This window comes from Tripterygium wilfordii, chromosome 13, assembly GCF_013401445.1.
Source record: "Tripterygium wilfordii isolate XIE 37 chromosome 13, ASM1340144v1, whole genome shotgun sequence".
Classification (NCBI taxonomy): Eukaryota; Viridiplantae; Streptophyta; class Magnoliopsida; order Celastrales; family Celastraceae; genus Tripterygium; species Tripterygium wilfordii.
In genome coordinates, this window is record NC_052244.1 from 14,283,868 (window position 1) to 14,298,323 (window position 14,456).

At 38.2% G+C, this 14,456-nt stretch overlaps 2 protein-coding genes across 3 annotated transcripts; both read left to right on the plus strand.

The window, feature by feature from the left end:
• Positions 1-318: 318 nt before the first annotated feature.
• LOC120012265 (protein OBERON 4-like) lies at positions 319-5,605 on the plus strand. Of its 2 annotated transcripts, none has more exons than XM_038863604.1 (3): positions 319-3,910; positions 4,734-5,302; positions 5,345-5,605. In XM_038863604.1, the coding sequence occupies exons 1-2, from the start codon at positions 844-846 to the stop codon at positions 5,288-5,290; spliced, it is 3,624 nt and encodes a 1,207-aa protein (XP_038719532.1). In that variant the 5' UTR covers positions 319-843; the 3' UTR covers positions 5,291-5,302; positions 5,345-5,605. The 2 variants fall into 2 exon arrangements, with proteins under 2 accessions (XP_038719532.1, XP_038719533.1); XM_038863605.1 differs by having other exon boundaries at positions 4,734-5,306; positions 5,349-5,481.
• An 844-nt stretch (positions 5,606-6,449) lies between these two features.
• LOC120011980 (cycloartenol-C-24-methyltransferase) lies at positions 6,450-10,763 on the plus strand. The gene is made up of 14 exons (XM_038863188.1): positions 6,450-6,609; positions 6,736-6,829; positions 7,342-7,408; positions 7,628-7,701; positions 7,808-7,892; positions 7,970-8,025; positions 8,443-8,497; positions 8,876-8,923; positions 9,086-9,169; positions 9,288-9,404; positions 9,495-9,578; positions 9,685-9,810; positions 9,968-10,065; positions 10,393-10,763. Exons 2-14 carry the CDS (start codon positions 6,747-6,749, stop codon positions 10,454-10,456), a joined length of 1,041 nt encoding a protein of 346 aa, XP_038719116.1. The 5' UTR covers positions 6,450-6,609; positions 6,736-6,746; the 3' UTR covers positions 10,457-10,763.
• Positions 10,764-14,456: the final 3,693 nt, after the last annotated feature.

Genomic DNA, 14,456 nt, shown 5'->3' on the forward strand with positions numbered 1-14,456 from the left:
TTAATTACTTGTTTTGACTGAATTTGTTAAAGATACGTCGTGTTGCTGTAAAAATATTTTCAATCCAATAATAAGACCCGCCAAAAATTGGGGGAAAAAAAACACAATTAATCAAAATAAGAGGTCGTCAAACACCTACCGAGCATCCCACACGACAAAAGCCTCATCTTTCAATCACGGCCGTCCGTCTCATCCAAGCTTCTCTCTTCATCTGTAAAAAAAAAAAAGTGTAGTTAAACTGCGTTGACTATGATAATAAAGGGCATTGAAACGACAAGCACTTTTTATTATTCGTTTTCTTCCCGAAAAATATGACCTCACTTGTATTCCCCCAACAACACCTAACACCATAAATTTCTTCTCCTTCTATCGGATTCTCCTCGCCGGCTACCTTCTACATCCGGTGACTACCCCATGCTTCTGCATTTGTGAATTTAGCTTCATCTCTTTATTGTCTGGAACCAGTTTGAATCTGAAGCTTGAAGAGGTTCTGGTATTTGCAGCTATGGTGGTGGAGGGGAATTTTTGTGGATTGTACTTCAATTTTTTGTGAGATTTTTTGGGTTTCGAAGCCTTGAGCTTGCTTTGTCTTTTGTTGTTGGGTGTATATGTGGCTGTGATTGTTGTTGTTGGGTTTGTTTTTTCTTACTGGTGTACAGTAGCCAAGATTAGGGTTTCGAAAAGGAAAAACCCTAGCTCTGTTGGTTTGTTGTTGTAAATTTGTTTTGGAATTGGGGCCAGCATGTTAGGGTTTCGAGGCTCAAACTTGCTTGCTGAGCTGTAATTTGTTGTTGCTGTCGTTGTTTACAAGATTGGAGCATTTGTTGTGTACTTAGTCACATAATGAAGAGATTGACATCGAGTGACGATCTTGATTCGTATAGTGAGAAGCTCGCCTCCAAAGAGTCGAACCCGAATCGGTCATCTTCTTCACATCGGAGCTTCTACTATAAATCTGATAATGCACGGAAGAATCTGATGTCTTCATCTTCATCCTCAGGCAGGTACAATCGCAGTGGGGATGATGATGATCGTCCTATACGTAAGCGATCTAATCATGAATTTGATGGCTTTGATCGGAGGAAAGGGTTTGATAGATACAGCAGTTGCAGTAGAGATGGGTATAGTGGCGATGGAGGTGGTGGAGATAGGGTAATTCACCGCTCAGAGAGTTTCTCTGTTCCTCGAAGGGAGTTCCCAAAGGGGTTTAGATCCGAGAGGGATCGTTCAAGGCGAGAGGGAAGTGTCTCCTCATGGCGAAGATTTGGTTATGGTGGTAGAGGTTCTGATAGTAAAGAATTCAGTGCAGGCAGCAAGGAGTTGGAGGAGAGGGGAGGAGGAAGTAGTGGTGTAAGGTCGCCGATGGGATCCAGGGATATGTTGAAGTCGCCGAGCTGGTCAAGGGATTCAGGGAGTGAGCAATCGAAGGCCAGGGGGGTCTGGGAGTGGAAGGGAAATGAGAGCGAGAGGGAGAGGGTGAAGGAGAGGTCGCCCACATGGTCAAAGGATTCAGGGTGTGAGCAGTCTAGGAGTGTGGAAATGAAGAAGACCAAAGTAGAGTGGAAGGGCAACAGTGGGATTAGTAGTGAGATGGAAGAGGGGGAACTTGAACCAGAACCCAAATCATCTTTTCAAGGTTGTACTGATGATGAAAATGACAATGAGATCAAAGGTAGAAAAGATGATGGGTTGGATGCTGATCCTAGTGAGGCTGAGGATGTTCAGAGTGAATTAAGGGTTGAGGAGACCGATAAAATTGTGGAAGGCGTAGAGGAAGAGACAAAAGAAGGAGATCCTTTCAAGATGAAAGATGTGGTGGATGATTGTGATAAGGTAAATGAGTTTGAGAAGAACTTAGATGATGAGTCTGCCGGTGGTCATGATGATATTGGAGTTGCAACCGCTGATGCCAAGGAACAAGAGGAGGAGGAAGATGGTTTAAAGCAGAGTAATGAATGTAAGGTGGAAGATAATTTAAAGAAGAGTAGTGATTCTCTGGAAGAAACAAGAAATGGTACGTTTGCTGATAAATCATATGATTTGGAGGGGGAAAGTAAGCAAGACAAGGGAATTGATCTTGAGGCAGAGGTAGAGATGGAGGATGTTGAAATGCCAAATTCAAATGAGGAAAATGCTACAGAGCTTGAAGTGAATACCAATGTTGCATCAGAAGGTTCTGAGCAGAATGTTAAAGACAAAGGCAAAAGCGTGGGTGTCACACCTCTCCGTGTTGTTGATTATGTGGAAGACAATGTATGGATGGGAAGAGAATCAAGAGATGCAATACCTTTCAGGGATGATGACATGGAAGGGCCGAGTACAAGGGGATTTGAATTGTTTTCTAGTTCGCTTGTTCGAAGAGCTGAGAAAGCTGACCAAGCAGTGGATGTTAAGCAGAGAGATGACAAGTTAACACTTGAGCCACTTGATCTTTCTCTTAGCTTGCCAAATGTTTTATTACCTATTGGCGCATCAAGAGATTCAAACGTGGCTCCCAGTTCCCCTAGTCATGCAAGGAGTGTTCAGTCCTTAACTAACACATTTCATACATATTCTGATGGGTTTACTGCATCAATGTCTTTTTCAGGTTCTCAGTCATTTTATCACAACCCAAGCTGTTCGTTGACTCAGAATTCATTGGACAATTATGAACAATCAGTCCATAGCCGCCCTATATTTCAGGGAATTGATCAACTATCTCAAGGTGCTTGGCAGGGACTGTCTCAGAATGATTCAAGGCATAAAGAAGTTCCTTTGTATCAAAGAATCCTAATGAACGGTAATAGCTCTCTTCAACAGTCTCAACCTTTACAGGGTATTTCAAATGGTCAGCCTAGGCAGGCAAGCTCGAAGATGCCCAATGGACTGGAGAGGCAGTTGAGTTTTCATAAACAGCTGTCAGGAGGACAACCTAAGTATCAGGACGATGTTAAATCCCCTTCGCACAGTGTAGGATCTCACGAAATTGTCTCCAACTATAGTTTCGAAAAGAAGAGATCAGTGAGAGAGAAGCATAGCGGTAACTTGTATAGAACAAGTAGCCAGAAGGAACAAGAGCAATTTCTTATTGGTGGGGCTGCGTTTGTGGAGACAATCATTAGCAGGATAGTTTCTGAACCTGTTCACTTGATGGCAAGAAAGTTTCACGAAATGACGGGACAATCCGTGTCACGTCTAAAAGAGAGCATTCGTGAAATCATGTTTAGTGCAGAGAAGCATGGACAACTAGATGCAGTTCAGAATGCACTGCAGAATAGGTCTGACTTAACCTTGGAGATGTTATTAAAATCCCACCGTTCACAGTTGGAAATCTTGGTTGCTTTGAAAACTGGTCTACCGGAGTATCTTCAGCTAGACAGCAGTGTTTCATCTTCTGATATAGCTGAGATCTTTCTCAACTTAAAATGCAGAAATCAATCTTGTAGGAATCCTTTGCCAGTGGACGAATGTGATTGCAAAGTTTGCGTGAAGAAAAATGGTTTTTGCAGTGCTTGTATGTGTCTTATTTGTTCAAAGTTTGACATGGCATCTAACACATGTAGTTGGGTTGGGTGTGATGTCTGTCTACATTGGTGCCATGTGGACTGTGCACTGCGGGAGTCTTTTATTAGAAATGGGCGGAGTGCAACTGGGGCTCAAGGGACAACTGAGATGCAGTTCCATTGTGTGGCTTGTGATCTTCCTTCTGAAATGTTTGGTTTTGTGAAGGAGGTTTTTCTAAATTTTTCTAAGGATTGGACTATGGAAACATTTTGTGAGGAACTTGAATATGTCAAGAGGATTTTTCGTGGAAGCAAGGATGTGAGAGGTAAACGGCTGCATGAAATTGCTCACCAGATTCTGGCAAGATTGGTTGCTAATAAGTCTGACCTTCCTGAGGTTTATAGTAATCTCATGAGTTTCCTGACTGGTAAGTTCTTTTTTTTTCTTCCTTATAGTACGACCTTCGTTGCTGTCAAACGTTTTTAGCTTTTAACACGGCTTCCTATAGATGAATGTGGTGTGCAATGGTGAAAACTTCTAATTATACCACTTTATAATTTTTTTCCCTCTGATTTTTGTTTAAGTTTTTGATTTTGTCGAAACAAAGCTATACGTGTTAAACCTTGCATTGAAATACTCTGTTGCTGTTGGGAAAGGTGCAACGTAATGGCGGATTCTTCGTGCAGTGGTCAAATGTACTCCTATATGCATGATACTTTGGACGCCTTGTATTCAAAGGCGGTAACAGAGTTTATTTTGATCTTTTTACATGGTCCATAACTGCTTTTCTTCTTTATGGCTTGTGTGATATGTCCAGTAGACTTTCATCTTTTAAAGGAGGAATTCCTGAAATCTATAGCAACACAGTTGTAAAACCTTCCAACGGGCTCTTCAGACCATTAAAATCCTCACTAATTCTTAAACAGTAAACTAAGCAAGTTTCGTTTCGATTGGCAGCATTTTAAAATTCATGATTGTGTTCGTTCAACTGGAGTGGATTGAGTGATATGAAGACATTATGCACATTCTTGGTTTTCTGGTCTTGCATGGAGTTTTATGTGTGGCATTGATCAGGGTGTCTGTTCAAGCAATAGAAATCTAGACCATAACTTGAATTGGCTGAAGTACAGATCTCATTTTGTGACAAAACAATATAATTTTCATGGCTTTGATGGTGTGCTTTGACTAATTTCTATTAGGTTTTGCCGCCTAAACCATGTAGTTACCATTTATATCTCCTTTGATTGCAGAAACTGATTCTTCAAAGTTCAAGGATACAACATTCTCGATGAAGGAACAAGTGAAAGCAAGTAATGGGATTGCAGGGCCCAGCCAGGACAGTGGTTGGCTTAAGTCTGTTCGTATGGAAAAAGCTCCTCAGTTGGAACGGTCAGGCAGCCTAATTCCAAGCCACTATGATGACAGGAATGAAAAGCGCCCTCTGGAGTCGGAGTTGATGAGAAGCATCCAAAAGGAACCGGTTTTTGATGAACTGGAGAGCGTTGTGAGAATTAAGCAAGCAGAGGCTAAGATGTTCCAAGCACGTGCTGATGATGCAAGAAGAGAAGCAGAGGGCTTGAAACGTATTGCAATTGCAAAGAATGAAAAGACTGAGGAAGAGTATGCAAGTAGAATTGCAAAATTGCGTCTAGACGAGTCTGAGGAAACGCGTAAAGAGAAATTTGAGGAATTTCAGGCTTTGGAAAGGGCACATCGAGAATACTTCAATATGAAGATGAGAATGGAAGCAGATATCAAAGATCTATTAATGAAAATGGAATCTACTAGACGGAATTTCACAATGTGATTGGCTGATCAACTGGGTTCTTGATTGCCTGACAAAAAACAAAAAAAAAAAAAACTGGGTTCTTGATTAAAATGTTCATCATGACAGGTAGTTCTTACTGCTGCACATTGTATGTTGTACTATAACTTGTTGGTTCCTGTTTGTTCTAGCGTTTTAATATAGTTATTTCTTTCTTTTCTTCAATCTTTCTAGTTTCCGTCTTCCGTTTGCCTCTTTTGTGCTGCTTAACCTGAATCTGTACAGGAACTATAAAATCTGTTTACGTTACAAACAGGTTCCGTTAATGGAAGCAAGCCATTTGAAAGAGATGATAAATAGAGTTTGAATTACCTGTATAGCTTTAAGATGGTTGATGCCTTGATGGGCTTGTTAATGATTTTCTACTTAGCGACCTAATGCCAGATTTCTTTCTACCACTCCGCATTTGTAAATGACTTCGCTGGCTGCGTCTAAAATTGCGTGGTTTTGGTTAGAACTCAGAGCCTCAACCTTCAACTTTAACAATAGTTGGAGTTCTCATAAAACCATAAAGAAACTTTCATCCTTGCTTAGTTCCATAAACAGATTTCCAGGGCTTTGATGGACTTCGATAACAAGAATCACATCCAACGCAAAATGTAAACCAAACTGCAAAAGTAGTGACTAGTGAAGCTTGCTGAGATGACACTAGTCAAGAAGGCCTTCAGATTCTATGACTTTGGGCCGAAATGTTCAGTTTTCCTACCTTTGGTAAAGGAAGTTTAGAGGACAGAAGAGTAGTATTTTTATGGTCATGTAATGGGCTTTTAATCTAATTTATGATGTCATTAGATGGTAAATTTTTACTTCCGATTCTGACTCATATCGGATGTTCAAAAGATAAATTCATATGATATCTTTCTCGGATATCATACACAAAATCCATAGATATTCTCCCATGCATAATGAGCAACACTATTGCACTTCCGAGACACATAATAATGATACTGCCCCATTCCAACACAGACCTGAACCTCTCTCATTGAATCAAGAATATGACCAAAGGTGGCCATATGATGATACCCATTAGATTTTTTATTTTTTTTTGTGTGCATCTTTTTATTATTTAGATTTTACATATTTAAAAAATCATTTTATTAGTTACTTTCCACGTGAATGTAAATGTGTACTTTGCTGCCAAATATTCTACGCTCCCGATATTCTCTCTTTTCTGTTCCAAAAAAACTAAAAATCCCCATTTTATATACACAAACACAACATTTCGCGAATCCCTCCCACACTCTCTCTCTCTATCTCCATCTCTGTTTGGCCTCTCTCGCAGATTCTCCTCTGTCGTTCAGGTCATATGCTTTCGATTTCACCATGCACGAGATTCACCACCTGCATCTTAATCTTACTTTCTTTTTTTTTTGTCGAATTCGTTTCTGTTTGTTGATGAAAAATGTTATTTGTGCTGTTTGTTTTAGATCCCTCGAGAATGTCGAAGGCTGGGGCGTTGGATCTGGCTTCGGGAGTTGGTGGCAAGATCGAGAAAGACGATGTCCTCTCCGCTGTCGATAAGTAATTTATCTCATTCTTAGGCTGCTTGTACTTCAGTATATGGGGATGTTTGGCTGTTTCTGTTTCGATTGATGAGGATTTGATTTGGGGTTTTTAAATCAAGTAAGTTTTACCAATCGTGTGCATGCGTTTTCAAACTGTCTTTTTCCTGGAATGTAGTAGGTTAGATCTGCTGTGACTTTCTTGATGGCCGAGTAGAATCTAAAACTTTATTTGTTTTCAGAGCAAATGTGATAAAAGAAAAAAAAAAAAAGAAGCAATAATTGTATCAAATTTTTTTAATGGCTGATTTTGTAAATGGAAGAGGGAGCAATTAATATTAGTACAGTGTAGTGGAAGCGTGCATAAGGTGTGAATATTTTGTTATTATTGATCAAGGATTCATGTGTGGCACTTCACTAGATGTTCTGAAAGATCTTTGCATTCAGTAGAACTGATTGATGGTTGTAACATTTTGAGATTTTCTAGGTTTCTCTTAATTTTGTGATAGAAGTTTTAGCTTAATGGTGCAGGTATGAGAAGTATCATGTCCATTATGGAGGTGATGAGAAAGATAGAAAAGAGAACTACACTGACATGGTAAGCGGACCGCCGGAGCCCATTGTTCTCAACTTTTTGAGTCTGCTGGATGTTAAATGAGCTTCCAATCGTCTACTTTATCAATCTTCTGTTGGTCAATATCTGACTTGACAATTTGATTGGCTATTGGAAATTGTGTATATGGGAGATAAGCCGTTGATTTTTCTAACCGACGGATATTATTTGTTAGCCATACGAAAATAACCATCTTCGGTGCAGGTTAATAAATATTATGATCTTGTTACCAGCTTTTATGAGTTTGGTTGGGGGGAGTCTTTCCATTTTGCACCCAGGTAACCTTTTCATATTTTCTGTGCTTGTATTCAAGTGAATCAGAAGTTGCTTTTGCTAATGCAGCTGATGGATCTAATTAACATCAATATTGATCATTTTCTGTAGATGGAAAGGGGAGTCTCTTCCAGAGAGCATCAAACGACATGAACACTTCCTTGCTTTACAGCTTGGCTTGAAGCCTGGGCAAAAGGTCTTTGTAATTCTCTTGAATCTTGTAAACACCCTTTTGTTTGATATGTTGACTAAATTTTATCTATGTCATTGTAGGTGTTGGATGTAGGATGTGGAATCGGTGGACCATTAAGAGAAATTGCACGATTCAGGTGAATGGCAGTCTATTCCCGGGCTTCTTGTTTGGAATTTTTAGCTTATATTATGGATTAGACTAGTGTGTCATCAACCATGGAAGTAATGCTCTGACAACGCTCCTTTTTTTGCTACTAAGTTCAGTAGCATGTGAGTGGTTTTCCAATTTATTTTTGGCAATTATCAATATCTCTCCGTGCTCTGCCCCTTAATTATTGATATCTTATTCCCATAGGAAATGACGGATATTTTCTGGGTTTGGTTGTTTCTTAATGCTCAGTCTTAATTGGGAAGAAGCAATGTTGTTGCTTGTTGGACAGACATCCAACTAACTTTATCCATAATCTCACATGATAGATAATACTTTGTCTATAATGGTTGTAATGTTTGGCTCAAACCTGTAGAGAATGATTATGTGTATGGTTTTGCTGCAGCTCAACATCAGTTACAGGGTTAAACAACAATGAATATCAGATATCAAGGGGGAAGGTACAAACGCCATGTTTCTCGTTTTGGTTATAAAGTTAATATAGAAGCTAGTGCTACTTTATACAAGTGTTTTTCTCTCTCTCTTCATTTTGTCATCAGGATCCCCTGTTCTGTGAGTGTGAAGTCTTGTTAATTTTTAGTTTTTAAAGTAAGTCAAAATAGATGGAATGTTCATTACTTTTTCATGACTAACTGTTCCTGTATGGAATGTTTATTACTTTTTTATGACTGACTGTACCTGTACTTACAGTGGCCACTGGTCTATTTCTTTGGATTGCCATTGCCAACCTATAGTTCATGGATTTCTTATAGTTCGTGGCACTGAATTGCTTGATCTTTAAGATGCCTGACTCCTTATGGGCTGCTGTTGCTCCACAGGTGCTTAACCGTGTAGCAGGAGTGGAGCAGACCTGCGATTTCATCAAGGTTGGTTTTTCTTGGTCTAGTTTTTGTTATTGTTATTTTCTTTACTTTAGTGAGGACTTCAGCATTTTGTTTTCTTACTCTGTGTTGTTCTTTGTTCAGTACTTTCAGATGGGATAAAATGGTTTGAGGTTGGAGATTATCTTCTTTTTTTTATTTGTGCAGGCCGACTTCATGAAAATGCCATTTCCTGACAATAGTTTTGATGCAGTATATGCAATTGAAGCTACCTGCCATGCACCAGATGCGGTATGTCTGTTGAAAATGCTAAATTTTTAGTTTTCATCAGCTTGCAAGTTACAACTTTGGATCTATGTTTGTAAACTATTAACCTTGTATCTACTCTCTCTGAAATCTGTTCTGTCAGTATGGATGCTACAGCGAGATCTACAGAGTCCTAAAACCTGGCCAGTGCTTTGCTGCATATGAATGGTGCATGACTGATGCTTTTGATCCCAAGAATAAAGAGCATCAAAAAATTAAGGTGTCATACAATTTTTACAATCCTTCAGTTAAAATTGCAAAGGTGATTTAAGTTTGAATGATTGTGAATCCAAAAATGATATCTACACAGGCAGAAATTGAAATCGGTGACGGGCTTCCAGACATTCGGTTGACCAGACAATGCCTTGAGGCCCTAAAAAAGGCTGGATTTGACGTGAGTTGCAAATTCTCGCTCTATCCCTCTCTTAACTCGTTCTAAATGGGATTTAAAAGATTTTTAAAACATGATCAGCATATAAGACATATTTTCTTGTGTGAAGGTCGTGTGGGAGAAAGATCTTGCTGCAGACTCACCAATACCGTGGTACTTACCTTTGGATAAGAACCATTTCTCTCTGAGTAGCTTTCGTCTAACCGCTGTTGGACGATTTTTTACTAGAAACATGGTAAAGAATCAAATGCTTTCTCCTTGTTGTACATCATGTTTTAAGACCCCTGTTCATTGAATAATTTCTTGTATGGAATATATAGTGTCATGTTACATGTAACCTACTATCCGTAAAAAATTTCAAACAGTTCACTTGAATTTATGTGCCTTTATAGGTCAAGGTCCTAGAATATGTAGGACTTGCTCCAAATGGAAGTCAGAGGGTTCAAGATTTTCTTGAGAAGGCTGCAGAGGGGTTAGTTGAGGGTGGAAGGTGAGAATCCCTTCTCCTCTATATCATCTTCAAATCCAGATCCTTCTGTCCTCCTTGGCTATTTTACTTATACCTATAGTATCAACTTTCCAGTCTAACCTACAAACTACTGTTTTGCTTAAAATCCTCTTAGTGCAAGTTATAGAGTATGTTTTAGTCCACTCCTTATAATTAAATTGTAGAGTATGAATATATTTCCTTAAAGATACTCCTTTTTTAAAAAAAAGTTCTGTACACTCACAAACACACTTGTATGTATACATATATTTTTTTGGTTCCTGTGTTGGTGCGGAAAATGACATGATGTTATAACTGTGTGACTTTCAGGAAAGAGATCTTCACCCCTTTGTATTTCTTTGTGGCTCGGAAGCCTAATGTGCAGACCCAGTAAGGTGATACTTCAAACTGATCAAATCTGCTACCTTTAACACTTGAATTAATATTCCTCGGGAGAATCTAGCATGTAGAGAGAGCAGTATTTCAGGTTTGAAACATATGTGAACATGCTAGGCTAGTGATGGTGTTTCTTTGAGTTTGTTGGTGTGTTTAATCTCGTGTAAACTGACCTAGTAAGATTGTCAGCTTCCTAGTTTCTGTATGATGGATTACATCTTCTTCCCTTCCTTCCAGGCCTCCACAGTGTTCATTTTATGATAACTTATATATGTTGGTTTATGATGAATATTGTTGTTGTTGCATGTCTTTCTGGCATCATGTGATTGCATGTGAAATCTTCGTGGGTCTTAGTATTTTATTAATTACAAGAAACAGACATTTCAGTTTAAATCTTGGGGCCACGTTGCTGGTCTGACAATAGCGTACCGTCTTTGATCAAGATGGAAGAGGCAGTGCAATACCTTTTAACGTGGTGAACCATGTAGATTCCACCAGCCATCTTCATCAAATCAATGTCTTGATTCGCTATGCCTTGTTTCTTTTGTTGGTAATGTGTTAATAAGACATTTTTGTGGGTAAAGTGTCCAGAGTCAAGAGTGTAGACCCCCAATTTTGAAAGTGTTGGGATGTTAAGGGGTCGTGTTTATAATCAATGAGGATTATGTCATATGGATTAAGGGACGTTTTATGTGTCTTTATAATCAAAGACTATCTGACATGACATGGAAAGACTATCTGACATGACATGGATCGAGGGTAAAATGAGTTATAAATTGAGAGTGTAACATTCCTCTTATTCAATTGTGTAAAATCCGGATTTGGAAGGAGTTGGGAACAAAATTCAGAATTGGGCCGGGTTGGAGTAAAATAAATTCTGTTAATTTAATACTGAAGCCCAACATGAGCCCACGAACCAAAACTTGACTATAACACAGACCCACGTTCACAAACAATCTCCACTCTTTTAAATACGTTTACAGGGTAGAGATACAAAATATTATTGTTTCAGGAAATAATCCAAACTTATAAATGGTACATGAAACAACAAATTCATTCACCATTCCATTCGTAAAAATGATAAAGATAATCATCCCAAAAACATTCTAGCGGTGTGTGGAATTCATTCATTGAGTGAATTTCAATGGGTCATTTGCTATAATGTCACCACAATCAATGAATGAGCGAGTGTCACACACTGTTGAGATTTTTTGAGACTGGCAATTATCTCTCTTTTAAAGGATTATCTAAAAAAACCAATCAAGATAATTTTGACAAAAAAAGAAAGGAAAAAAACACAAAAGCAAGTCAAATTGAAAAATATAGACAACAGAATAAAGTGAGAGTAGCATATGGTTTAAAAAAAAAGACAGCAAAATAAAATATAACATAAACAGAATTTTCCAAAAATAAAAGGTTTTATTAAGAGAAACTCCTTGAATATTCATGAACTCTCCCCCAATATCTCATACGATGAAACATCTCAAAATGAACTCAAATAGAATAAATAACGAAATCTTTCACATAATCGACCCCTGTTGCATCCACCTTGCGACTCATGTTGCTGCCCTCGGTGGTGGCTCCGCCATGATGTTTTTGGTGGTGGTTGTCGGAGTTAGCAGCCGGAGGAGGGTGGTAGTACAAGCGAGCAGTCTGTGGGCAATGAGAATGGAATCTTGCGGCAATTCTCACCCCAACATCCAACATCTCCACATACTTCCCCATCATCAACAACAAATAGTTAATATAAATCTAATTACCTGCAAAAAAAAGTTTCTTTCTTTCCCCCTTACTTTCCTGGGAAAAGGGAAGGAAAGAGAGAGAGAGAAAGTGAAAGGAAAATGAAAGAGAGGAATTCTTTCGTTAGAAAACGTCCCAGCCCATGAAATGGAAGGAGACGTTTTGTGTGTATGAGAGAGAGATAGAGAGGTGTTTGTGGTTTATATAAAGCTGAATTTCTATCCCTGATTCTTGGATGTTTCCTTCATTTTGACATTTTTTTTGCACCTTTTGTTTATTCATATTTTAAGAAGCTTATGTTTTTTATTAGGTGGGTTCACATTTTCCATTCTCTAGTGTCAAGGTTAGGTAGATGTACTTTTGCATATGTGCCCTCTTGTTTTGGTTCACATTAAACACTCATTACTAATTAATTCCATATCTGATTGGTATATAACTCAATCAAGTGACATATAAAAAAGTCTAAACACCTCTTACATAGCAAACACGTTTTCTAGGCCTACTTACTTCGGAGACAGCTCAAGACAACAAATCCGTACTGATTCATTGCCCCAAGATCAAATAATATTTGTTGATATGTTTGGGCATGGATTTCTAAATGAGCACGTTCAAGGAATGAGCCATTCAATATTCTATGATTGTAAGTCGGCAAAACCGAATCGAATAGTTAACCGATCGAATGGTAGATTGTTTTCAAAACATATTTAGTGAGAACCGAATGATTAATTGACCGAATAACCGAAATAACGGTCAGTTAAATTCCTGTCAAAAATCAAAAAAATCAACCGAAACCGATTGTTTACACCCCTACATTATTATATATATATATACACAGAAATTCTCTTATGCGGACATCCGCAAGTTAATAACTTGCGCACTCCATTTTTTAAGTATTTTCAAAAGTGAAATAACAAGTGTGACCCATTACTTTGGGTCTCATATGTTTCAAATCAATGGTGAGATTGAGGTGCGTAAGTTAATATAACTTGTGAGTATCGCATAAGAGAATTCTTTATATATATATATTATTATGAACAATCAAATAGTAGGTACTAGGTATAGAAACCGCGTCGCAAAAATACTTTAATTTATGCGTGTAATTGTCGCCACGTTTTTGTTCGGGGGATGCCGGTATTTGTGGCCGATTGTCATGTGTCAACCGGGAATCGTTCCAATTTGTTCGGTTGGCATATTCTCCCTTTCCCACTTTTGCATTGCAGATATTGACTTGACCATCAAAAACCATAAATTCCATTGACTTTCTTAAATGTGAGAACCCAATAACTTTGACTTACTTTTTTCATTTTCGACTCTCTTTTTATTTTTTTGTGGTGAGGTAAATGGAAGTGCACTTTACTCTTTAGGAATGAAAAGTAAACACCGTGGTTTACCCGCCTAAGATTGTGGGGAAGAGTTTTCCACAATCATAAATTTAGAATAGAAGGTCATCGATAATTCTGTTGCAAAATCCACAAGAGATGTTAGATGTTTCTTAATCGGAGAGATTCCGGTTAAGCGGAAACCCCAATGATTGAGTGAAAGTATATTATCTAATATATGAGTAAGCTTCTTTTTTACCTGATGTCGAATGTCTCTTTTTATAGTGAAGGATGACTCATAACGCTCAAGATAGAGATCTTGGAAATTGATTGTGTTCAGAGTATTTTTATAGAGAAAGATTAGTTGTTTTGGATATGTTGTCATAAATAATGGGTGTTTCAATAAAATTATGATTTGATTCATGGGACATAGGCTTAGAAGAGTATTTGACCAAGTAAACTGATGACATCAGATTATGTTCAATATAGGCAGGCTTAAGGGTGTATGTTGAAGTTGATGAGTAGGTATGACTATGATTGAGGGGATCGAGGTTTGATGTTTGTAGGCATGGTGCTTGGTGTCGTCGACATAAAGGTATGACGCCGTTGACATTTATTAACTGTTAACCAATAGTTACATGTTTTAAGGCTTTGGTCTTCCTGACCCGCGTTCGGGGTGCTAGAGATTAATAATAGATAAATGATTAATTAATGGGGATTAGATGATACTTGCTATTGGTTTTGTGATCAACGAAGATTTTTGGTCATCACAAGGATCATGAGCCTCCAGATTCAATCTCTACGGGATTAGGTGAGTGATGCAGCACGTGGTTAAATAAATGAAAACTTTACGAAAACGAAATAATTTCTACTAATTCAATCTATCAAAAATTGAACGAAAATATAAAAAGAAAAACTCCATGATTTTATTAAATTATC

Bases quoted from the DNA above. Each gene is read 5' to 3' on its own strand.
- LOC120012265 (XM_038863604.1), top strand. From the start codon at position 844: ATGAAGAGATTGACATCGAGTGACGATCTTGATTCGTATAGTGAGAAG. The intron at 3,911-4,733 runs GTAAGTTCTTTT...CTTTGATTGCAG, and splicing joins TCTCATGAGTTTCCTGACTG to AAACTGATTCTTCAAAGTTC.
- LOC120011980 (XM_038863188.1), top strand. From the start codon at position 6,747: ATGTCGAAGGCTGGGGCGTTGGATCTGGCTTCGGGAGTTGGTGGCAAG. The intron at 7,409-7,627 runs GTAAGCGGACCG...TCTTCGGTGCAG, and splicing joins AAGAGAACTACACTGACATG to GTTAATAAATATTATGATCT. The intron at 8,498-8,875 runs GTACAAACGCCA...GTTGCTCCACAG, and splicing joins ATCAGATATCAAGGGGGAAG to GTGCTTAACCGTGTAGCAGG.